This window comes from Lampris incognitus, chromosome 8 (assembly GCF_029633865.1).
Source record: "Lampris incognitus isolate fLamInc1 chromosome 8, fLamInc1.hap2, whole genome shotgun sequence".
Lineage (NCBI taxonomy): Eukaryota > Metazoa > Chordata > Actinopteri > Lampriformes > Lampridae > Lampris > Lampris incognitus.
The window spans coordinates 41,618,733-41,645,724 of NC_079218.1; the positions used below are offsets into that span (position 1 = coordinate 41,618,733).

Consider the following 26,992-nt stretch of genomic DNA (forward strand, 5'->3'; position numbering starts at 1 on the left):
AGGTAACAAAGTTATTTTTAAATTAGTGATATATTTTTGCTAAATATCAACAATCAAATATCAATATTGAAAATGTTTCTGGCACTTCACATTATTTAGGGATGGGTCATAAACCAAATAACAGAATCATCATTAGTGGGGATACATGTTGACTTTAGTAATGGTGTTATTAACTTTTTTTAAATATGCATTGTTGTTGAAAACATCATTAACATCATCAATTAACAGAGTGGAACAGTGTAATGCAACTTTCAATTTCAGCAACTAGGAGTTTTGTGTCACCGAACAACAACCTGCATGTAAACCTGCAGCACTGCCAAGCCTGCATGCGTTGCTCTTGGTTTTCTTCCTTGTTTCAGTAGCTGGATGCAATGTAGCCCCATGGCAAGCTTCAAGAAAAGTGAATGAAACTTGTCTAGTGTGGGATGTGTGAACCAGAGTTGTGCTGCGGAGAATCACCCTCTCGAAGTATTCTAATGTTTACCATGGTAGTTAAAGGGTAATGCCACCCATTTTAAGAATTCACATATGGTATGTTCTTCCTATGCCCCAGGAAAGTCAGTCAGTATTTATGAACACACAACACTCTCCTAAAGCTAGAAATCAGAAAGAACCCTCCAGAGCCCTCCAATCTGTGATGTAACTCATTTTCATTCATTCATCATTAGCCGCTTTTCCAGGGTCAAGTTGCGGTGACAGCAAGCTAAGTAGGGCACTCCAGACGTCCGTCTTCCCAGCAACACCCTCCAGCTCCTCCTGGGGGATCCCAAGGCGTTCCCAGGCCAGATTGGATATGTAGTCCCTCCAGCGAGTTCTGGGTCAACCCCAGGGTCTCGTCCCAGTTGGCCGTGCCCGGTAAACCTCCAAAGGAAGGCGTCCAGGAGGCATCCTAATCAGATGCCCGAACCACCTCAACTGGCTCCTTTCGACGTGAAGGAGGAGGGACTCTACTCCAAGCTCCCTCCGTAATCCTCTGTGATATAACTACAACGTAAAGTCTGGGACCACTCCATAGACAAAGGGGCTCTGACTTTGTGAGGCTGTAAAATGTTGGTGAGAGCTGTCACACCCAAATTAGGTTTTAATTCTGTTTCAGACCTTCTAGCAATGCTAGAATATAAACCTCATTTGGGGGTTGGAGCTTGTTTATTACACTTGGGTGTGGGGTAGCCAGGAAGGGAAAGAAATAATTAATTTAAAATTTGGTGTGTGCTATAGCCTACCCATCAAAACTGGTGTTGGTGGTATTCCAACTTTAATGGTGTGAAGCCAACTGACTAAACCTGCTAGCTGACAATAACGGTGAAAATAAGTGTAAAATCGCAACTTGCCAGAACTTTATATTTTATATGCTTAAAAGATGGATCAAGAGGTTAAATGTGTAACTGACAAATGTATTGATATTTTTCATCTTCTGTTCATCACGTCTGTTATCTGAACCACTCATAAATCCCTTTGATATTTTGCACCCTGTTCCAATGGAATCATAATGTTACTTAATGCCCTTTATCGGTTAGCTAATACCCTTTATCAATTAGCTATTGCCTTTTATTGGTTGCATTAAAAACTTACTTTAAAAATTATATTACTACGTTAAAAACTTCCTGACAGACAGGAGGCAGCTGGTAAGGCTAGGGAAAACCACATCCAGCACTCAGACATTCAGCACTGGCGCCCCCATGGGATGTGTGCTGTCCTCTCTACACAAATGACTGCACCCGTCTGTTAAACTCCTGAAGTTTGCAGACGACACAACCATCATTGGCCTTATCCAGGATGGTGACGAGTCTGCATAAGATGGGAGGCTGAACAGCTGGCCCTCTGGTGCGGCCATAAGAACCTGGAGCTGAACATGCTCAAAACAGTGGCGATGACAGTGGACTTCAGGAGACCCCCAACACTGACTCCCACCCCACCCCACCCCACCCCACCCCACCCCACCATACTCAACAGCATGGTGTCTGCGGTGCAAACTTACAGATTTCTGGGTTCCACAATCTCCCAGGACCTAAGGTGGGCATCGAACATAGACACAATCATCAAAAAGGCCCAGCAGAGGATGTACTTTCTCCACCAGTTCAGGAAGTCCAACCTGCTGCAATAATCCAGTCTGTCCTCTGCACATCCATCACTGTCTGGTTTGGATCGGCCACCAAACAGGACAGGGACAGACTACAACAGACATTTAAGTCTGCAGAGAAAATCATTAGTGCCAACCTGCCCTCCATTCAGGACTTGTACACCTCCAGAGTCAGGAGACGGGCAGGCAACATCACTGCAGACCCATCATACGGCTGTCATTCAAATAAACGCCTAACATTGTCAAATACATCCAACCTTTTTGTATATACTGTACTGTACATTGTACGAATACTGGTACACACTGTCATGTCCATCTACCTCAGGCATGTATGTAAGTAACCTGCTAACGTTTATTTCAACATCTCTGATACAGTGCCATGCAAAAGTGTTCAACCCCCTTGACAACCATCACTAATTTCTGGATTATAAAAGATACTCACACATCTGTTCCTAAAAAATATTATTTTTGTGAACTCATAAGCTCTAACAGCATGTTCCCAAAGCCAAAATAAGTTGTGTTTAACTGACATTTCGTAGATAAATTAAAAACTAAAATATAGTGCTTGCATAAGTAATCAACCCCCACATATAAATACTTTGTAGAGTACCCTTTTGCTGCAACAACAGCCATGATTCTCTTGGGGTAAGTATGTACAAGCTTTGCACATTCTTCTGGAGTAATTTTTGCCCATTCTTATAGGCAGAATTTGCACAGGTCTTGCAGGTTCGTGGGATGGCGCCTCTGGACTGCGATTTTCAGTCTGTGCCACAGATTTTCAATGGGGTTGAGGTCTGGACTTTGACTTGGCCACTCCAAAACGTTCACCTTTTTGTTGCTGAGCCATGCCATTTTTGCTTTAGCCTTGTGCTTAGGATCGTTGTCCTGCTAGAAGGTGAACCTTCTCCCAAGCTTCAGTTTTATGGTAGACTGCAACAGGGTTTCTTCCAATATTCCCCTGTATTTAGTAGCTCCATCCATTTTTCCCTCAGTTTGAACAAGGTTGCCAGTGCCTGCAGATGAAAAGCAACCCCATAGTATTATGCTGCCACCACCATGCTTCACTGTGGGGGGGGGGGGGTGATTTTTAGGGCATGAGCAGTGTTAGGTTTGTGCCACACATAACGCTTTTAGTTTTGGCCAAAAAGCTCAACTTTCGTCTCATCTGTCCACAAAACATTTACCCACATCCTAACTGGGTCTCTCTCATGCTTGGTTGCAAATTCCAAGTGTGATTTTATATGCATAGTTTTGAGCAATGGCTTCTTTCTTGCCACCCTCCCATACAGGCCAGATTTATGGAGAGCCTGTGATATGGTCGACTCATGCACATTTACTCCAGTTTCAGCCACTGACCTCTGGAGCTCCTTCAAAGTGATTGCAGGATCATCTGTGGCTTTCCTGACCAGCCCACGTCTTACTCGGACACTTCGCTTTGAGGGACAGCCTGTCCTACAAAGCCTCTTGGTGGTGTAATACAGCTTCCAATTTCTGACAATGGATCCAACAGTGTTCTGTGGGACATCCAAACACTTGGATAATGTTTTGTATCCCTTCAACCCCTTCTGCATTTTAATCACTTTGTCTCCTACTTCAGTATTATGCTCTTTTGTCTTCATTTTCTGATGGAGTTCACCCCCGGCTAATGAACTTTACACAGAGTGCTTTTTCAGGATTCAGGAACAATTTACTGTCATTTCATCTAAGTACTTGTGTACACAAAAGAAATGAAATATCGTTTCTTCCAGCCCACAGCAATAAAACACAAAAGATAAAAATATATATCCAAAATTCCCCAAAAACGACACCACCAAAAACAGAGCTAACAAAGCAACAAAAAAAAAATACAAACAGTTAACAACACAGTCCAAAAATGTCACTGTCCAGAGAACAAACGCCAGCCAGGATGACTGTTGGAACTGCCGGTCTGCATGGGCTAACAGTTAGCTTAGCCTGTCCCGCTTCCACGTCCTGACAGACCACCCTTTGTGTGCAGCTCCAGGCAGGGCCATGGTCTTTAGGCCCACCGGACGTGGCAGACTAGGCTCACTCAACCGATCCAACGCTAGCTCTCCCAGCCAGACACCTTCGACACACCTCCCCCGCACGACAACACAAATGCAGACGCGAACAAAAACGCTGCACAGTCGACGCTAGGTGAGGCCGCCGCCAGACTGCCCTCGTTGTTATCAGAACTGCCGGTCTGCATGGGCTAGCAGTTAGCTTAGTCTGCCCCGCTTCCACGTCCTGTCAGACTGCCCTTGGTGTTTCCTCTTTGAGTGCAGCTCTGGACAGGGCCATCGTCCCTGGGCCCACAGGACGCAGCAGACCAAATTCTCTCAGCCAATCCAATGCCAGCTCTCCCTGCCATTAAACAAAATCGACGACCACAGACATAAATCCTCACAAACCTTACACGATGGCACAAACTTAGACGTGGACAAAGACACTGCATAGTCGATACTGGGTGAGGCTGCCACAAATGTGTGTTCAGTCCGCTTCCCCCCGGAACTGTTTTATAAGCATAAATGAGACCTTTTATATCCTTTTATATCTTGCAGCTGCACACTAATCATGTCCAACTGTGTTAACCTCAGTATGTTTGAGGCATAATTTGTCAATTGTGTAAACTTGGAGCTTTCAGAGCACAAAGGGTTGAATACTTATGTTTTGCAAGCACTATATTTTAGTTTTTAATTTATTAATAAAAGTCAGCGAAACTTTGGCTTTGGGAACATGCTGTTAGAGCTTATGGGTTCACAAAAATAATATTGTTCAGGGACAGATGTGCAAGTATCTTTTTATAATCCAGAAATTAATGATGACTGTCAAAGTGGTTGAATAGTTTTGCAAGGCACTGTATATTCTCTGCAGCACTGCACTTTATCGTCTCTTATTTCACCTCTTACTTTGCCTGTATGTAGTCAATTCTTGTGTAGATATCTGTAGATTGTTGTGTTGTAGTGTTATTATTCTGTGGTAAGCAAACAGAGAGCCACGAAACCGGAGTCAAATTCCATGTATGTGCAAACCTACATGGCTAATAAACATGATTCTGATTCTGAATGCAAACACAATAGACCATCAATAGAGGCATTCACAATAGCTACTCTACCACTGCAAAGAAATTAGGCATCTTCTTTTGAAAGTGGTTACAAATCTTCAGTGCAAGGCCTCTATTATCACAAACACTATTTGATAACTTGTTGATAGGACCGAGCATGAAATCCCCCCCCCCTTTTTTTTATTATTCTTTTTTGGTATTTTTCCCCTTTATTTGATAGTGATAGTAGAGAGAGCGGCAGGAAAGGCACGGGAGAGAGAGGGGATGACACGCAGCAAAGGGCCTGGGCCGCATTCGAACCCAGGCCGCTATGGTAAGGACTCAGTCTTATGTGGCACGGGGTGCCCCATGTAATGCCCTTTTTGCTATACACAATAACACTATCTAAAATCGATGTTCAATAAAGGCTACCCGTCCCTTATAATACAGGTTTGTCCTGTTTTGGAAATAACATGCTACATCCTGTATTGAATCAATAAGGGACACGATTCGTCCCATATTTTCACACTGGTCATTTCATATATACACTAGGTCTTTCAAGTCCCGCGAATCCAATAAAATCAAACCAGTCAACAAGCGGAGTGGAGAAGTTTGATTTCAGAGGTGAGCTACAGCTCGACAAGCTCTGTGTGCTGTGGGGTTGCATGGGGACTGACCATTGTTTCGGCCCATTATTCCAAAAACCCAATGAGCCGAAAAATGTCCCATTGGACCAAAAGCCCACTTGTCCAACAACCCATTATCCCGAAAACAACATCCCACTGCTCTGAAGGCCGGTTGTTCTGAAAATACATACTCTTCTGGGAGTATTTTCTTTTGCCCTTAATATCTTCGTGTATTTCAGTAGCCAACTGTGACTCTTAAACCTTGGCCCTCTGGCCTCCCTTCCCTCATCAGGGAAAAAAAAGCAAACCACCAGCCTTTTTTACTATAGGAAAGGACAAAGATCTTACTTTGTCCTTTCCTATAGTACCGCAAATGTACCTATGACCACCCCAGCTCTGAAACAAAAGTTAAGACGCTAGTCTAGCCTAGGCAATGTAATGAGCAAACAGCACGGGGAGAGGGAGAGTTATCACCAAAAAAACCACCAAAAAAAACCCCTCAAAAAACAGAATCCTCCTTACAAATAATCGCATCATCGCACAAGCTGTGTGTGCCCTTCAGCGGAATATGGTGACAACAGGCCAGGGTGCAAAACGCATGACAGCCCTCCCCTCCTACCATGCAAAACCAACAAAATATCATGTGAGCCTACACATCATGACAGCACACACACAGCCAAGCAGCCATTAGCGACAGACACTTCAGACCCATGGACAGTGAACAGAGGTCATGGTATTTTGGGAACCCACCACCACAAACAAGCAATATTGTTAATAAATATTATTAGATTGGCACAGCAGCCTATTAAATATATATGTTACTGTAAATGTGCATAATTACCGTTGAGTTGGTAAAGTTACAGACTGATCGGTGATTCTGCAAAATGACCATATTACCAAATAAACCTTGTATACAAAACAATGGCACCAGCGGCCAGAATAAAATCAGTTGGCACAGCAGCCTACTAGGTTTTAAATTACTTACAAAATTAAGCTCTGGCGTAGGTCTTCCTTTGCCATTTAACTCCAAAATGTTCATTAAAAGTTAACCTTGAGGGCGTCCTGTTGCCTACTGTTGTGTCCTCTAATGCCTGTATTATTATTTGGTTGTATTTTCATTTAAACCACCAGATGTCGCTGCTAACTTTTGAGTATTTTTTTTTACCAGACTGTTGTTTTGTGGTACAAAGGAAGTGACATACAGGGAAACAGGAAGTAGAGACTGGAAGCCATCCATGCTGCAAGATGTTCATTAAACCGTAAGCTAAAAGTCATCCATGTTCTCCTGTGTGCTTTATATGCCATCCACCTCTACACCTACCAACACAGGGATCCAGGTTCGGCGTCCCTACAGATACCTGTGCATAACTGTAGTCCACTGACTTCCGGTTTCTACTGCAGCGGTCATACCTGTTTGTTGGCGTGTGCTATTGACAATGGCATATTTTTCGCGATGCCTGCAAGATTTACCATGGATAAATGTCAACGACATGCACAGAATTGTCGACAAACTTTCACCTGCACCTACCAGCAAACGGGTTAAAAGTTTCAAGTTGGACACATCCAGTTACATCCACAATTTTCCCCAGCCCCATAATTGCGGAAGTAGCTTGATATGTACAACTTAAAACTTTTCACCCGTCCTTTTCGGGCGCAGTTCTGGGCAGGGCCGTGGTCCCTGGGCCCACCGGACACAGCAGACCAGATTCCCTCAGCTGATCCAACACCAGCTCTCCCAGCCAGACACCTTTGACACATCTCCCCGCACTCCACACCACGACACTAAAACCACAGTCAACATTAGGCGAGGCCACCACCACACCGCCCTCGGTGTTATCGGAACTGCCGGTCTGCATGGGCTAGCAGCTAGTTTAGCCTGCCCCGCTTCTGCGTCCGGTCAGCGATATTATGAACCCTACATAGGCCTCGCCAAAATCCCGTACCCTGTCCCAAATCTCGCGAACGGACGCCGGATTTCCGCTGCGTTGCTAAGGAAACAATCAACTATCAACTCGGTGCGAAGCAAAGCTAACGTTAGCTACCTTCAATTTTGTAATTTTGTATTTTTCGCAATTTTGGACAGCTGGCTGCTTTTGTAATTTTGGACTGCTGGCTGTCAACAACAGAACGGAGGTAAGTAACGTTAGTTACCTAGGCTAATAGTAGAAAATGTAAACTTTCTGGTAAATGAAGTGAAAGACATGACTAGGATGTTTGTCTTATGATTTAAGTGTTTGCCCTGAAAACGAAATTAAGCAGGAAGTCTAGATTATTTTTGGTTTTGATTAAAAATAATCAAAATATTAAGTTACATAACTTATGAATCGTCTAAAAAGTGAACCATGGGGTTGAAATTATGATTGTGAGGGAAAGAATAGCCTTAAGTTGACTAACCTAACAATTTTAGGTTACAAGGTCTGCCTCTGCTCCTTGGATACGTTATTGGTATTATATTAATGTTGATTGTGGATAACTTAGACAGGTTAAATTGTGGGTGTACAGCGTTTCCTTGATGAGCGCTAACCCCATAACAACATATTTTCGCGTTGCTACGGTGGCGCACACGTGACAAAGCCAGAAACGGGATTTTGGCGAGGCCTATGTAGGGTTCATAATATCGCGTCCGGTCAGACCACCCTCGGTGTTACCTCTTCGGGCGCAGCTCCGGGCAGACCAAGCTCCCCCCGCCGATCCAGCGCCAGCTCTCCCAACCATCAAACGAAGACACAAACTTAGATGCAGACGTGGACAAACACACTTCATGGATGGTACTGGGTGAAGCCGCTGCAAACGTGAATTCGCGCCGCCGTCTTCTGTCGGAAAAACACCTTCGTGTTCCTCGTCCCCGGGTCCGTTGATGTGAAGAAAACAGCCACCACGTCTTAGGAGATTAAAATGATTTTATTGAGTACAGATCTGGAGACACACTCTGCCAATCCGTCGTATGTGTCTGACTTTCTATTGTGTGTGTGCTTCTTTATATGCTAAACCTCCCTTGTTCATTTATCACACATGGCCTTGATTTTCCTGTCCACTATGTTTGGTCAATGCTCCCTTTCATGGTTGAGCTTTAGGGAGTGCTCATCCTGCAACTCTTATCGGGGCCCTCCTTGCAACAGACACGGTATCTTTCCCAAGGCCTCAGAGGACGGCAACCCCCCACATTCCGTGCGAGGCATGTAATATATTTCATCGACATGAATGAGTCTTCCTTCACCCTCTGTTCTGGTTACACACATTGGTTACATACAGAGTAATACAAATAATACCTTGGTTACATACATAGTGATACAAATACACTCGGATTATATGTAATATCAATCAACACTTCCCACACCGGAAGCGGGAACCTGAAGTTATAATGGGCTCACGCAACCAAATTTCTACTGCCATCTCTGTGCAAAATCAATGTAGCTAACAAACACAGTGGTAACGGGGTTCAGCCCTATATTCCCCCGGTCCTTTGTTCCCTCAACCCTATGTTCTCTCAGCCCTATGTTACCTCATGAATTGATATAGCTAGGTTAGGGTTAGGTTGGGGGAACATAGGAGTGTTGACGGAACATAGACACACTCCCATGGTAATGTTAGCAAAGAATACTGGCAATTGTACCATACTACATACTCATTTACATACTCTTCCCGTAATTAGCTCATTTTAGGGACATATTTTTCATCTCCAGATAGAAAACACTGGGGTTGTTAACCCTACTTACTCTGAGATAGTGACAACGGTAATGTGTTGGTGCTCCAGATTCTCAGAAATACTAAAAAATAAGGAAATACAACCGAATAAGAGGGTGCAGAATACTTCTAGCAAGTTTGGTTGCAGCCACAGACTCACAGCAAAGACGGCTTACGCCCTGGCTCCATGGTGGATAGTGAAAATATATTCCTGATTGGATAGTCAAATGATATGTTAATCTGAGCATATCCCCCTTGGCTAATCAGGAGGAAGCATCAAATGTGGGACAAAAGTATTTATACTTGTAGGTTAGATTTGTACTCGTAGATTTGATTATTAGCTACAAACCTGGGATTCACATACAGCTGAGTTCTGTCTCAACTTTTTTTACCCACAAACAAATAGTAGATGTGTAACTGCAAACCTGATGTGTGCAAACCTTTTTGTAACTGCAAACTTTTGACGTGTAACTGCAAACCTTTGTATAAATCTTCTTTATGCACTTACACATCGGAAATTGTTTGTTCAATTTTTTTTCCATTTGCTCACGAAATGTAATGCACAGCTACACATCTCCGTACAGATTCAAAAATTAAATCTGTTTGTTCAGATATTTTTTTCACTTTCAAACATTTGAATTCATTTGATCAAAACTTTTTTTTACGCATTCACACATTTGAATGTATACATACAACATGGTTTCACACATTCAGATATGGTGATACACAGCTGCAATACTGTAACGATCAATGTAACGGTCACGGATGAATAGGCTCGGTGGCCCTTGGCTAACGGATCGGACCCTTCAGTCGTCTGGTTAACGTTATCGCTTGCGGAGTGGGAGCCACGGGTTCGCGCCCCGGCTGTGGCGACGGTCTCCCGGAAGCGACAACGTTAACCAGTCGACTAAAGGGTCCGACCCGCTAGCCAAGGGCCACCGAGCCTATTCATCCGTGATCGTTACAATACACTGGAGCCCATGGTTTCAATTTTAGAGACTTCAGAGTGTAACACAAACTGGTTCATTATCTATGCAAATGGGTGTTGTAGCGTGATGGTCTACTTCTCTGTCTTTCTGTCTGCCCGTCTGTCCTTTCCTCAGGGCAGGAGCGGTATGGGAACATGACCCGTGTGTATTACCGGGAGGCAGTCGGAGCGCTGGTGGTGTTTGACGTGACGAGGGCGTCCACCTTCGACGCCGTGCTGAAATGGAAGGATGACCTGGACACCAAGGTCAGACGAGGGGTCTTTGTATAAAATACAGCTACGGTTTGTTTCCCCACGATATAAGTGTAACCGGTTATTTTCTTGCCCGGTGCGGGATTCGATACCAGGTGTATTGCACCACAAGGCGACACCACTAACTGCTCGGCTAAAGGGTCGGACCCGTTAGCGTGTCTTATTAGTAGTTTACATAAGAAATGCTGCGAGAGGTGAATGAGTCTCGCTGAGCACCATTTAAATGGTTAGCATAGACATTAAACGCGGATGTGTGTGTATTTAAAACGTATTAAAGTAAAAATAGTAAAGGCGTTTAGGAGGACACTACGTGTTCCGTGTTTTCAGATGCCATCACTCAAGTCGCCAGTTAACATGGTCGCTCGTTAAACTGAAACACAAGGGTGGCGGGCGTTATTATTTTTCCCATCTGGATTCCGGGAAGATCCGCCCCTACTCTATCTCTGATTGGCTAACCCTATCCCTAACCCTAACCTTAACCAACCTAATCAACGGAGGCAACGAGTACTAGCCAATCAGAGGCAGAGTTCCCATAATGCGGGTGGGGGAAAAACAAGGCGGAAGGCGGGAGTCTTTTCTTCTCTAGATACTTTAAATCCTGTTTATTTAACATGGCGTAACGTAGAAAATGATTGTTCCAACGAACCCATGTTGGAACCACAGCGCCCCCAGCTGCATATCTCCTGTAGATGCATTGCCACTGCTTTATTACCACTGCAAAGTGGTAAGCCTACAGCTATGCACAGTCGCGACTAGTGGTTTTGAAAGTCGACTAATCGACTCTTCTGTGACACCCCTAGCCGCTAAAAGTCTTGTCCTCTCTCTTGCTCTACACCCCGTACTCGCTCTCCTTCTTTGCTATTTTATGTCATGAAGCAAAAATTGCTCCAGATATTGTATTTATAAATAAAATGTTAATACTATAGCCGCTGGGACTGTCGTCAGAAAAAAAGAAAGGTAGGGACATGACATTTTTGTAAAAGTATATAACATTCATTCTCTCTCTCTCTCTCTCTCTCTCTCTCTCTCTCTCTCTCTCTCTCTCTCTCTCTCTCTCTCTCTCTCTCTCTCTCTCTCTCTCTCTCTCTCTCTCTCTCTCTCTCTCTCTCTCTCTCCTTAGTTAACTCTAAACCATGGGAAACCAGTCCCAGCCGTACTGTTGGCCAACAAGTCAGACCAGATGGCAGTCCAGCAGTCCAAACTTGACTCCTTCTGCAAGGAGAATGGTTTCGCTGGCTGGTTTGAAACCTCAGCCAAGGTGTGTGTGTGTGTGTGTGTGTGTGTGTGTGTGTGTGTGTGTGTGTGTGTGTGTGTGTGTGTGTGTGTGTGTGTGTGTGTGTGTGTGTGTGTGTGTGTGTGTGTGTGTGTGTGTTTCTGGATGAAATAGATTTTTTTTGCAGTCTGTTTGAAGGGAAAGCTATTACATAATGGAAGAGTTTTGAAGTGGGAACAATATGTAGCAGAATAATAATTGTCTATGCCAGTGTTTTCTAAATGTGTTTAGATCAGAAGGGAGCACAACTACTGGGCTTGTTTCTCATGGGGCCCCTCGTCAAAATGAGAGCTAGCATACAGTAGGGGAACATGGTTTGAAAACAAGACTTAATCTGTTCAGTTTGGATCCCGAGCTGAAAACGGTCAGCAAACCCTGAATTTTGATTTATTCACAGAGTATGAACACGACAGCCCAGTCCTTCAGAAAGAGCCTTGAGACTTGTTGCAAGGCATTTCACCTTAGACATAGTATTAGTAAAAGAGGTTGCGATACATGGTTGGAAATGGTTTTAACAGACTGCCTGTGGAATATCAACACTCTGGTGTGAAATAACTCTCCTCCTCTCACATCACCCTCCCACCCTCACTTGCTGTCTAATGAATGTAGCAGTGGGGTATAAATAGTAAAATGGTACTTTGTCAAAAAGATAGATTCGCCCAGTTTGCTCATAGGATAAACTGATGAAGGCTAGAAGAGTTATCAAGTCTTTTGTCGCGGGATTTGACATCTTGACCTTTCATTGCTTTGGATTTCGGCACTTACGAGAAAAGACAATCACCATTAAGAGGTAGCTCAAGTTATTTTGACTTTGACTGCTCTGCCATTCCTGCATTGACATTTGACATTAACAGTCTACATTGGATGCGGCATTGGGGCGGCACGGTGGCCCAGTGGTTAGCACTGTTGTCTCACAGCAAGAAGGTCCTGGGTTCGAACCCCAGGCCGTCCCAGGTCCTTTCTGTGTGGAGTTTGCATGTTCTCCCCGTGTCTGCGTGGGTTTCCTCCGGGTGCTCCAGTTTCCTCCCACCATCGAAAAGACATGCATGTTAGGGTTAATACTCCTGTCCTGTCTCCTATACAATAGGATGGGTTAAATGTAGAAGGCAAATTACATTGTAACTTACAATGACAAAATAAAGTGGCTTTCTTTCTTCTTTTATTCCAAACAGGCTATGATAAAGTGTATACATTGAGTTGTGAATCGTGTAAATCCCGAGAAGAAATGCAGTCAAGCTGTTTAGTATGTGTGTCCAACTGCCCTGCGTGCTTGTCTGGTATTGCTTTCAATCTATTTTCTCCTCTTTCCCAGGAGAACTCAAACATCGAGGAGGCAGCCCGGTGTTTGGTAGAGCACATCCTGGCCAATGAGGAGAGTACAGTGATGGACAGGGATGCTGGTTCCTTGATGCTATCAGCATACACCAAAAAAAGCAAGGATCGCCTCAAATGTACTTCCTGTGCCAATTCCTGACTTCCGCCCAGTCACAGACAACTCTGAAGAAACACACACACAGCTCCTGTGCAGATACCTCAGGGTTAAGATAGCTTTTAAACTTCCTCCATCCCCAATTTTAGCCCCAACTATCAGTGAAAAAAAAAAGAAAACCCTGAGACACTAGGACAGGTTGGCTTCAGTGCAACCCAAATTCAAGTATGCAACCATCTACTTTTTGCTTTCTTGCAACATGTCTCAGGTTCTCCTGGCCCATTTGCTTTGAAGGGGATGGACAAAGTAAATAAAAATAAGGATTTTGGAGAATCTGAACGAAGGCGATCTCTTTTGCAGTTGTTGTTGTTGGGTTCGTCTGTACTCTCTTGGGTTCCCCCAATCTTTGATGCATGCCGTACTGCCTGTGAACCCATACTGATATGCCTTTAACTGCATTTTTTTATTATTATTATTTTAGTGTTTGTCATCCTAGACAGCTTTTTGTGTTGTTTTAAGTCTGAATCATTCATTGCCTGGGTCCAGAATCCGCCCACTCCACCGGGTTGACTGATTCATCTGGCATCATGGCATCACGGCATGAAACAGCGGTTTCTCAGTTTAAAAAGCGATTATCCAATGAGCGCCGCGGGGGACTAAAGATTAGCCAATCGGCGCCATGGGCGGGACTAACGCCGTTGTCTATGTGTTGGCAAGCGTTAGACGCCATGTCTTCTCAATATGGCCCAAAATCATAGTTGGTTTTTAGTTCACTCCGCTCCACCCTTAAAACCAGCGTGTTGGCGTGGCTACACATCAGTGTTGACGAGTCTGTCTGATATCAGGCAAAATCATTCAAGTCGTGATAACAAGAATACGGATAAGCTAACGGTGCTAATGGGAACTCTGGACCCCCTGACAAGACGTGATGCTGGACTACCCCAACTGTGATGCATCTTATTCAGTACACAACACCTGTTTAAAGGGCCCCTCATTGCTCCCTCCCATTTCCCCCATAGCATCTCGCTGAGAGAACCTCACATCGACTGGTATCTATCCTGCTGTCCCCGGTAAGGCACTAAACTACCCGTCCCGGAAGGGAAGCTGAACGTAATTTTTCTTATGGCTCGTCACATGTATTTTATTGTATTTTATTTTATTTGATTTCGACATTTGCCTTACATGAACTCAATGGCGTTGAACTCGTGCATGATTCATTTACTGATAATAGCGCTAACGTCTGGGTAGCGTAGCAGTCTATTCCGTTGCCTACCAACACGGGGATCGCCGGGTCGAATCCCCGCGTTACCTCCAGCTTGGTCGGGCGCAGCGACCGGGACAGCTCGGAAGAGTGCGGTAATTGGGCAAGTACAATTGGGAAGAAAAGGGGGGGGGTAATCATAATGGGTTTAGGTCATATATTAGAGATATACCAGCACACAGGAGCAGAATCAGTTAAAGAATAAGCTGGCCAGCATAATCAATTACATTAGTTAGTAACCAATCATTTTTACACAAAGGCTCCGCCCACCTGTCACCTCAACAAATTACCGATTTGTATGTTTGAATGTATGAGGTAGACACCAGAAACAACTAACAAACCAAAACACATGAGGCAGGAGGAAGAAACACCCTGCAGCACCCGTCCAGGGCGTCGCCTTGACCTATCTTTATCTTTTATTGCACGTGTACATTACCTGATCTCTGTTCGTCCAATAAAAAGAAATGAAATTACATATTCATGTTGTTCATATTTTCTAGTAGTGGACGGTTCAAGACGGCAAATAAGCTCAACGTGGTTCATTTTTTGCATTTTGATACTGGCCATTGCTTGACGAAGAGCAGGAATCACACCTGTCAAACGGTTAGCACGTCTGATAGCAAACCATCTCACTCACACAGCGCTCTGCAAGTGCAGGCCTCATTGTCAGCATACTGGTCATTTTCTCAACAGTTATGAAATAAGGTGTGAAATAAGTCTCAGTTTACGGTTGTTGTTATATATACTATATGCATCACTGATTTGACCATTTAATGTAGTCTATGCAACAGAACGCTGTATGGAGCAGACTGCATGCTAAACTGCTGTATCCGTTTCGTTTCATGGGGCTTTTTGCACAGGGCAGGGGTCACTGTAGTTTATCTCACATCAGACCTCTGCCTTAGAGGTCACCCCCCCCCCCAGGGGTTCCTCAGTCACTCTTTGACTTTGATTTGACATAAAACCCACGGCCACTGTAGTACCGGCACTGCAAAACACACACACACATTTGGGCAAATTACTGAAGGAGGCGACGCGTCCTCCCACCGGGCGCATCGTTAAGCACTTGATATGATCGCATCGAGCGTTATCTGCGGCTTTGCCTCCCTATGTGTCCCCGTTTCATTGGACGGTGGACAATTAAGCGACTTTGACCGCGCGGCCGTCTTCACCCACTTTAAAGCGCCCGAGCTCGGCGGCAGCCTTCCGCTTTAAGACGCCCTCCCCAGACCTGCCGAGCGGCCCAATCGCCCTCCTCTCCCAGTCACCTGATTCGCGCACTGCCATTTTACACACAAGTTTGAGTGACACAAATCGAATTGGTCCGTCGGCGACCCTTACAAAACAGCGTTTCACGGCAGAGATCTAAAAAATTAAAGAAAGGAGGAAAGAAAGAAAGAAAAGGAAAAATCGGCGTAAATCCAACAAGACGTAACCGCGAGGATCCTTATATGACTCAGCGACGTCTTTGCTGTCAAATGTCCGCATAGGTTTTTCTTTTTTTTCTTTTTGTGGGGGGTGGGTGGGTGGGGGGGTAAACTGGGTGAAGATTTCCACACACAAAAAAAAGAAAGGAAAAAAAAAAGAAAAGAGGGACAATGCTGTTTTGTATCGCGTCTGGAAATGCGTTAATTACAGTGGAGCCAATGTCGCATAGAGGCTGATGCCCTCTGGTCTCTCTCGTGCGGTCTCGGTCGTTTTTCCCCCCGGATCCGGTCCTCGCAAGCGGCGCATCAGACCGGCATCCGAGCCTCGGCAAGTCTGGTTCAGGGATACATGACAGCCTACTGTACCGCCGTAGCCAGCGACCTCTGAGTGGATCCTACTGAAGCTGACTTCGGCCATATATTTAGATATACATTTTGCTTCTATTTTTTTTCTACTGCGTCTGTGTGCGCGCGCGGGGGGGGGGGTGATCGGTAGATGCCTTCGAGTGATCTTTTTTTTCCTACGGCTCCGGTGGATGTGACCGTCCCGTTTGACTTGACCGCCCTATGAATTCTCCCATCGCCTCCGCGTCGGGGTGCGCTCCCCTCTCCAGACTGGCCATTTGTACAGAGGGCACCCTCCCCGTGTCCGTAAAGACATTTTGATTCCTGCTTCTTCTTCTTCTTCTTCCTCCTTCTTCTTCTTTCTTTCTTTTTCCTTTTTTTTGTAGTACCACCACCACCCGCCAACCACCCCTTTCCCTTTTACACACACACACACACACACACACACACACACACACACACACACACACACACACATCGGGGGATTTTTTGATTTATTTTCTTTTCTTTTTTCTTTTTTCACTCCCCCCCCCTTTTTTTTCCTCCGCCTTTTGGGAATCATGTCGGGCCAGTCGTTAACGGACCGGATCGCCGCCGCTCACCACAGCATGACCGGGTCTGCCATCAGCAAAGCCGTCTGCAAGGCCACGACGCATGAAGTCAGCGGACCTAAGAAGAAACACCTTGACTGTAGGTGAAAGCAGACCGTCATTGATCCGCTCTTACTGTAGCATAAGGCAGCCGAGCGACAGGGGTGGAGGGGGTGGAGGGGGGGATCGATTTCCTTTACAAAGATGTGTATAGGCTTGCAAACGGGTGTCATCTTCTTTTCTTTTTTCTTCTTCTCTGTGCAGGGCTCCGTTGGCTTGTAGCCTCCTATCATTGCCATTATCATTCAGCGGTAGCATTCCCTCAGATTGCAGCGCAGCAAAGCGTGCACATCTCGCCGTGATGACAATCGGTACAATAAGTCCTAATCTGTGTTACGAAATGGCTTTAAGCATCTGCAGAGGCCACATTTATAGCTTGCTGTAGCTTATGTGCGGGTCATTGGGGGGGGGGGAGAAATAGGCCACTCAGGCTAATCATATTGCAACTGGCAGCTCTACAGTGTATGCCTATCCATTATTAACACCCTGTATCAGCAGCTTTACCCAATGGAGCCGAGACACATCTGTACATAATGTGCAGTTTTCCTTTGACAGACATCCTTTTCATATGCACATCGCCCCCCCCCTCCATATTCTTTATTCATCAAAAAACCAAAAAAAAGCATTCATTTAACTGGGCCCTGTCAAGTGCATTAGCATTGCCTGTTACATGGTTATTGTTGAATGTCACAGTATGCTCAAGTCTGAGGCAGTGGTGACCTACAACATTAGCGTTACGCTTTCTGTGCCTGCCGAGTGTCAGATGGGACATCGGGTACCAGTGTGTTGGTGTCGTGTCAGTCCACATCCTTTATCTCCACCTACTAATTATCGGCGTGTGGGAGCGAGGAGCTGCGGTAATGATGTATGGAGAGACAGAGGAGGAGAGAGGAAACCTCTCCCATGTGGATTTAACTAGTGATTATTGGGTTAGGTGGCTTTTCTACCCCACTATAATTACTTGACACGATCGATAGGGATTAGGGCAATCAATGGCGCTGCCAGTCAGGCAAAGAGACAGTAAGTCAACCGGTCAGAGAGACAGGCGGGAAGACGAAGACAGCTAATCAGAAAGGACCGTGGCCTCCGTCTTCCAGAAACAACCGGGCAGTTAGCCAAGCGGCAGGCCAGCCGTTCAACCAGCCAGCCAACCAGTCACCGGCTTTGGCACCTGTGCAGAGAGTCATGTCCAGGACAGGGGTGCTGCCGGGAATTCAAAGGCTCCCTGACAGTATGTGCCACCGAGCTCCAATGCCAGCACCACCGAATTAGGGCTGTATCACCTCCCCCCTCTCGGAGGCTGCTTCAGCTTTGAACCCCGCTACCCTCCAGACAAACGGTGACCCCTGATCCCAAACGGCGTACCTGCAGCGCGGGGTATCAGGGGTGGTTCAGAAACATGTTTGTATATCGAGTATGCTTATCTTGGAATGAAAAGCCTGCATGCGACTGCGATGATAAGGGGATTTAATTACAACCGCTTTGAGTCAGTATAAGTCTGTTCATCTTGAATTGGTAGCCAGCAGTGGCAGGACTCCACATTTGGCTTTTTCCTCCTGCTGACCAGTGAGTAAAGGGCCACTGTCAAAGTCACACTTTTTTTTTTTACGATCAGTTCCCTGCTGCTTTAGAGACGGAGCGTGGATGCGGGGGCTGTGGAAGTGGGTGCACTTCTGCAGTGGCCCAACTTACTTCAGAAATATGAGTTAGAATGGAATGGAATTTGAAATGAAATCTGGTAGTGTGCTTAAAACACTAAGATGCAGCCATTTTAACAGCCTCAGCTTGTGTGTGATTTTTTTTTTTTTTAAAGAAACTTTTCAAGATCTAGTGAATGCCTGTATTCTCTCTTTGGGACACGCTTTATCATTAGTCTAACAGGCATCTATGCGGCGGTGCAGCAGTAGCTTGAAGGTTAGGTCAGTGCACATGTGACCAGAAGGTCATAGGTCCATGTTGCTTATGTGACTGGGAAACTTCTGAATGGGGAAAGCTTTGCCTTCCCTGTGTCAGCTTCTCGTCAATGCACCAAATCCCCCAGCACTGGCTGACAGTACACAATTGAGACGTTGCAGGGTCGATCCCAGGTCGGAGGGTGTGAACCCTCTCTCCCTCTACACTCCCCGGCCATGTCTGGAAATAAGAAAACATGCTGTTCCTCACCTTCTCCTTTCGGATACGGGTCCTACATAAAAAAGCTCTGGCTGCTAGGGCGATCTTTCGAGGCAGTCTAAACGGGCACATTGGCCTTGGGCAGGAAATTGGGATTAGCAAAATAGGATGAAATCAGTGTGACTAACAAGTCCTCTAGAGTAAAAGAGACAAGAATAGAGAAAAAATAATGGTTATATTCATCCCGACTGTTCGTTCCCCATCAGAAGGGCCTCAACATGTGTCATGGCTTTTTTAAACATGCTGAGCTGAAGTTACCCTTTTTTAATGTACAATACCGCCATTGGGGCCCTGGTTTGATCTGAGAGATGTAAAACATTCTGGATGGGCCAGAACATATTTCAATCACCCTCTGGAGAAAGAAAAAAAAAGCCTCTGGTGTGATTGATCCATCCTTGTCCATGCGGGTGCAGAGGAGAGAACAGACGAATAGCTCGACGGTGATGGAGAATTGCTAATGTCGAGACTCCGCAGAACACCAGCACACGATGTATAATAAATCAAGTGCTCCTAAAGCCCTTTCAGATATTCACAGCGAGCGGCCTGAATGTGGGCATGCTCTTTTATGGTGTCGTGACCTTGACAGGCCGTCTGGTGACATTAGCAGCCAGCGCTGATCATTACCTATCTGTGACAAACAATGAGCATGACAGACATAGTAATAGGATTTCGGGAGGCAATGTTCTGCATGGCTAGTAGTAGAGGGTGTCTATAGATACCCAGATGCATCGGAGGGAGAATACTAATGGAGCCCCCGTTTGACCCTCTGCCCTTACAAGGCAGAAAGTAACTTTGTTTCACATGTGGCTTCAGTCGTGATTTGTTCTGCTCGGCACTCGCGGTGACTTAATACGCCCGCGAGTTCAGAAGAGAGATTGAGATAAATCACGTCGTCATGGATACACAGGGGCCACCTGCGTGCGTTCAGGGAACAACTTATTAGTCAGTGAGGCGATGCCTCTCTCTCTCTCTCTCTCTCTCTCTCTCTCTCTCTCTCTCTCTCTCTCTCTCTCTCTCTCTCTCTCTCTCTCTGTGTCCCTGTCTCTCGCTATCATTCTCTCGCTCTGTCATTCTCATCATCCTCTCTTTATCATTCTCCCTCTCTCTCTCTCGTCATTAGTATTTTATCGTCCTTTGAAAACAGTGTATGATGTAAATGTTGACTTGGCTCAGGAAATGTCAAAATATGTTGTTTCAAGAGAAATCTATACTTAGGACACAAGTCCATAACCCCCCCCCCCTTCTGTTCGCCTCTCTGTGTGTGAATGTGCGATGACCCTCTTATTAGTTCATCGCTCTCTCTGTGAGAATAGTCTCAGACACAGCCTTGTCCTTATCCTCCCTCTGATTACTTCACCGATGAACGATAGATAGATTTCCGATCGAGTAGCGATTTATTGATAATCCTGGTTGGTCGATTCTCATCATATCCCTACGGACAGTAGAAATATGCGCCAGGGATGTAATTGTGTACCTCCGGGTTACTTGGTTGCGTACGTCCCTCTGTTACCTTGACGTAACGCAACCAAACTGTAACCCGGGAGGAGGCAATACTGTAACGACCACGGATGACAAGACTCACTAGCCCTTGACTAATGGGTTGGACCCTTTAGTCGAGTGGTTAACGTAGTCGCCCGTGGTGTGGGAGACCCGGGTTCGCGTCCCGGCGGCGGTGGTTCCCGGATGCCCCCCGAATTCTCGCTACATTGGTGTCAGCAGTGGGATGTGAGACCGTGAGGCCATCGGAAGCGAGTGTGAGGGAGCTGGTATGATGAACCCCGAAATCGGCGAGGGGGTAGTGTAACGACCACGAATGTCTAGACTCGCTGGCCCTTGGCTTAACAGTTCGGACCCTTTAGTCGACTGGCTAACGTAGTCGCCCCCGAGCGAATTCTGGGGCAGCCGCGCGAACCCGTGTCTCCCACTCCACAAGAAACAACGTTAACCAGTCGACTAAGGGTCCGACCCGTTAGTCAAGGACCAACGTGTCTACTTATCCATGCACGCTACATTACCCCCCTCCTTCGGGAAGCGCGTCCCCGCGCTTCAGCATATCAGCTCCCTCACGCCTCTAGGCGCACGCGCTTCCGATGACCTCACGGTTTCACCATCCCACTTCTGACACCAATGTAGCGAATTCAGGGGGATGGGGGGGGGGGTCCTCCGGGAACCGTCACCACAGCCGGGACGCGAACCCGTGTCTCCCGCTTGCGACTAAACACGGGTTCGCGTCCCGGCTGTGGCGACGGTCTCCCAGACTGCCCCCCCCCCCCGAATCCTCCACAATACATTCCTGGCGATGAGTGATCTGGTCGATTTCCTGTCACCGATTGGGACACACAGAGGGCTGCAGAGTAAAGTGGGCGCTGCTAGTTTGGCAAACGTAAGACTTCGGGAAAAGCGACAACGTTTTGAAATCACTCAGTCAAAAAAAAGAAAAGAAAAAAAACTAGTTTACATAGCTGAAGATTTCACATAGCAAAAAATAAATAAATAAAAATACGCCGGCGGCTGTGCACCGGGGTATTTAAGGTAATGTATAATCAGGAGATCAGTAACCCTTACGTGACGAGAACAGTAATGCTGAATAATGAACCGCGTCTTCTTTGTTGGAAGGTCCGTGTGTGTGTGTGTGTGTGTGTGTGTGTGTCGGGGGGGGGGCAGGTTTCACTCATGGACTGTAAATGTTAATTAGTGGAATTCAGTCTGGTCCCGTTAGTTATTGTGGCAGAGCCATATTCGCCCCCCAAACCCATTAATGATGCTGGAAGTGTGATTGAGTGCTACCATTAACGTGTCCCATTTCAATATTAGCGTCCTGAGATAGCATTGTGTAGCTAATGCGTTATGCCTGGTGACGCTATGCATTAGAAAAATAAATAGTAACTGATAGGGGCTGGAGACATTTTCCATCTTATGTAAAGATTCGAGTCGAGATGGCGAAATTTAATTTCTGTGACGGGTCAACAAATTTTGTAATGACAGGGACATTAATCCAATCAGACGGTCGGATATCCCCCCCTCTTTCGGTGGATGTGTAGTTTGTTTTCACACGCTTCAGCGAGAGGTGCGTGTGTGTATCGATGGTGTAAATCTACACTGAGCTATACAGCAGGTTTGAGAGACTGCCGGATGATAGTTGTCCTTGGGTGAGGTGGACCAAATGGCGGGACATTAAGTGGAAAGAGATTGTCTTCACGGCTGCTGAACACTGTTGGAAAACCAGCACACAGATAACCGAGTAATGATGAAACAATATTGTAGCGAATTCGGGGGACAACGCAACCACAGGAACTGCCGCGGCCGGGAAGCGAACCTGTATCGGCCGCACCGCAGGAGAGATCGCTAACCGCTCGACTAAAGGGTCAGACCCGCGAGCCAGCGGCCAACGTGTCTTCTTATCCGTGCACGTTACAATATATATACATATATATATATATATATATATATACATATATATATATACATATATATATATATACATATATATATATACATATATATATATATACATATATATATATATATATATATATATAACAAGAGTTCATCTTCACGGTCATCACCAAATAGCGAGTAGAAGTAGAAGTTTTCACTGCGACCCGGAAGACCACCCGTAATCGCTGGTTAGACGGAGGACGCCCTCCGTGTCCTGAGTCCTGCATGATCCGGGTCTTCCTCAGTAGCAGCAACACAAATCATCTCTTTAATTCGTTTTAACAGTAATGCTTCAATACGCACGCGCATGCGCGCGCGCGCGCACACACACACACACACACACACACACTTCAGACCCTCTCCCAAGTGGTTTTATTTGCTACTTTATTTATTTGCTACTTCTGGGCAGGTTGTGTTTGTTTGTTTGTTAGTTTTACCATTTTATTTATCATTATCATTTTAGGCAAGTTGTTGTTGTTGTTGCTGTTATATCTTAAGCTCCTGTTTTACACTTCAATATCGTCTTTCCTTGCCATCTTGGTAGTATTTTCCTTTCTTTCATTTATTTAGAGGTTAGGAGTTTGGTTTGTTTGTTTGTTTGTTTGTTTGTTTGTTTGATAAGCCCCTCGGGGCTTTTTATCTCGCCTGCACACGTCTGCGGTTTGCTCTGTCGGCCGTGATTTGATCACATTCCTCCCGTGTGTCTGCGTTACAAGGGAAATCACCTTAATTAAACCGAATGAGACGTCACAGAGCTGATCTCTCGCGCTAAATGCGTTTTCACCGCGCGGGTGATATGAAGACGAACAGAACCCCTGCACGAGCCCCCCCCCCCCTGCACGAGCCCTCGAACCTGCAGCCGCACTGTGTATGTATGTCAATGCACTTGCTTGGTGCAATTCTTGCGCATTTGACAAAAATGATTCCTGGGGGCTTCCGGGTAGCGTGGCGGTCTATTCCGTTGCCTACCTAACACGGGGATCGCCGGTTCGAATCCCCGTGTTACCTCCGGCTTGGTCGGGCGTCCCTACAGACACAATAGGCCGTGTCTGCGGGTGGGAGGCCGGATGTGGGTATGTGTCCTGGTCGCTGCACGGGGGTGGCCTATTGTCTTGTTTCACTATATACGATCATCCAAATTTCTGTTATGACGCGTTTAGTAATCCCGAGATAAGGCGGATATGTCGCTGAACAGAGACACGAGCTTGCACGGTGACGTCGGGATGTAAAACCGAGCGCCGAGAGAAAGACGCTGATACACCCACGCGCCGAAGACAAGGTCAAAGAAATGTGGCTGTTGAATGAATCCCAGCCCCCCCTTTCTGCAGCGAGTCCTGCTCCCACCCGGGGCCTGTTTGGCTCTCAACTCTGTTCAGACTCAACAGGTTTGGGTCTGCGGTCTGTCAGCAGACGTGACGTTTAGTTTTCTGTCCTTCTTCTAAATGATGTCAATATTCCCAACATGGTAAGAAAAAACACACTTGTGCAGCTTAAACTCTGCTACGCACTCCTCACATTTCCACCCTGCAAGGGAGAATGGGGGGCATTGTTCCTGCCCCCGGTCCCGATTACAGAACACATTTTGCTTTGTGAAGGTTGGTTGTGTAATTATAATATAGCCTGGTTTCTTCAAGTTAATGTGTCCCTCTGTTCTTCGGAAAACTTGTACATGTTTTTTCCTCCATAGTGAAATGGCTCTGGTGTTAAACACACACATAGACACACACACACACACACACACACACACACATAGACAGACCCACACACATAGACAGACACACACACAGACAGACACACACATAGACAGACCCACACACAGACAGACCCACACATAGACAGACCCACACATAGACAGACACACACATAGACAGACCCACACACAGACAGACACACACATAGACAGACCCACGCATAGACAGACCCACACACAGACAGACCCACACACAGACAGACACACACACACACACAGACACACACATAGACAGACCCACACATAGACAGACCCACACACAGACAGACACACACATAGACAGACTCACACATAGACAGACCCACACACAGACAGACACACACATAGACAGACACACACACAGACAGACACACACATAGACAGACCCACACATAGACAGACCCACACACAGACAGACACACACATAGACAGACTCACACATAGACAGACCCACACACAGACAGACACACACATAGACAGACACACACACACACAGACACACACATAGACAGACTCACACATAGACAGACTCACACATAGACAGACCCACACACAGACAGACACACACATAGACAGACCCACACACAGACAGACACACACATAGACAGACACACACATAGACAGACCCACACACAGACAGACACACACATAGACAGACCCACACACAGACAGACACACACATAGACAGACACACACATAGACAGACTCACACATAGACAGACTCACACATAGACAGACCCACACACAGACAGACACACACATAGACAGACCCACACACAGACAGACACACACATAGACAGACACACACATAGACAGACCCACACACAGACAGACACACACATAGACAGACCCACACACAGACAGACACACACATAGACAGACACACACATAGACAGACACACACACACACAGACACACACACACATAGACAGGCCCACACACAGACAGACACACACATAGACAGACCCACACAACCTGCCGTTCTTCTGCCTTTCCTGTCCTGGACACGTTATGTCTCTGAGCTCTTCTTCGAAATGTAGTCCACATGTGCGACGGAGAAGCAATTTCCTCCCTCCATGTGGGTGTTCACAGGGCCTGCGTTGGGGTCAGCGCAGTTTTAGTCCATCCCATATTACAAAGACGCTCCGGGAAGAGAAAAAATTTTACATTTCCACCCCAAAAAGATCTCTTCGTTTTGCTGATTTAATTAATTATCCGCTTTCCGAATTAACTGCGTTCAAATAGTGTTGACAGTGCAATGCACGTGCCTTTAATTTCCAGGGTTGATTTTTCATTAAAGTTTAGGCAACTGAACGTGCACCCGTGAACTGGACTGGGTGACGCAGCAGCGTTTGCACAACCACTGCCGTTACTGTCAGCACCGACCGCTTGTTCAGTCAGTCCATTAGACCAGCAGCGCCGTCAGTGCTTTGGTGGTTCTCTTGTTACGTTGATTAATAACGAGTAAGCTTACGGGCGTACGGGTGGCGTAGCGGTCTACTCCGTTGCCTACCAACACGGGGATCGCCGGTTCGAATCCCCGTGTTACCTCCGCCTTGGTCGGGCGACACAATTGGGCGTGTCTGCGGGTGAGAAGCCGGATGTTGGGACGTGTCCTGCTCGCTGATCTAGCGCCTCATCTGGTCGGTCGGAGCGCCTGTTCAGTGGGGGAGGGAGAACGGGGGAACAGCGTGATCCTCCCACGCGCTACGTCACCCCTGGCGAAACTCCTCACTGTCAGGTGAAAAGAAGCGGCTGGTGACTCTACGTGTATGGGAGGAGGCATGTGGTAGTCTGCAGCCCTCCCCGGATCGGTAGAGGGGGTGGGGCAGCGACCGGGACAGCTCGGAAGAGTGAGGTGAAGGGGGAGGGGAGGGGCTAGTGTTGTAGCCATATATATTCAACACTCGTTCGTTGATTCATTATTGCACATTATTTCATTGTTCTCCTCTGTGTCTTTAGCCGTGCATTTCCAAACGTGATCCGCCGCGTCATGTAACTTTTCGTCTGATCTTTCGGTTATTTGTTCCACTTGTACGCTCTCTCTCTAACTCCCCCCTCTGTCTCCCCCTTTCCTGTGCCCTTCAGACCTGATCCACTGCACCAATGAGCTGAACGTCAGCGTGCCGCACCTGGCGGACACGCTGCTGGAGCGCACCGGCAGCAACAGCTGGATAGTGGTCTTCAAAGCCCTCATCGCCACACACCACCTCATGATGTACGGTAACGAGGTGAGCGGAGAGCGCCAATCACTCCCCCGGCCCGCTCAGCAACACAACAGACACACACGCGCACACACACACACACACTCACTCAGGCGCACACAAACTGAAAACGCGCGTCGGCATCACTTGATGTTATCAGACAATGAGATAAGTCTCTCTCTCTCTCTCTCTCTCTCTCCCTCTCTCTCTGTCTCTCTGTCCTCTCTCTCTCTCTCTCTCTCTCTCTCTCGCCCCCCCCTCTCTCTCCCTCTCTCCCTCTCTCTCTCTCTCTCTCTCTCTCTCTCTCTCTCTCTCTCTCTCTCTCTCTCTCTCTCCTCTCTCTCCCCCCCCCTCTCTCTCTGTCCCTCTCTCTGTCCCTCTCTCTCTCTCT

General features: G+C 46.5%; 2 protein-coding genes across 3 annotated transcripts in view; both read left to right on the plus strand.

Moving 5' to 3' along the window:
- LOC130116275 (ras-related protein Rab-32-like) overlaps nt 1–15,099 on the plus strand; it is an 18,990-nt gene extending 3,891 nt beyond the window's left edge. Inside the window, exons 2-4 of the mRNA XM_056284190.1 lie at nt 10,537–10,667; nt 11,794–11,931; nt 13,259–15,099. Coding sequence (XP_056140165.1) covers nt 10,537–10,667; nt 11,794–11,931; nt 13,259–13,420 — 431 coding nt within the window. The 3' untranslated portion in view covers nt 13,421–15,099. The remainder of the gene's footprint in view (nt 1–10,536; nt 10,668–11,793; nt 11,932–13,258) is intronic.
- Nucleotides 15,100–16,947: 1,848 nt separating this feature from the next.
- The window catches only part of LOC130116710 (phosphatidylinositol-binding clathrin assembly protein-like), a 37,404-nt gene continuing 27,359 nt past the window's right edge, over nt 16,948–26,992 (plus strand). For both annotated transcript variants that reach the window (XM_056284719.1, XM_056284720.1), the window contains exons 1-2: nt 16,948–17,098; nt 26,486–26,628. In XM_056284719.1, the coding sequence (XP_056140694.1) occupies nt 16,969–17,098; nt 26,486–26,628 (273 nt within the window). In that variant the 5' untranslated portion in view covers nt 16,948–16,968. The remainder of the gene's footprint in view (nt 17,099–26,485; nt 26,629–26,992) is intronic.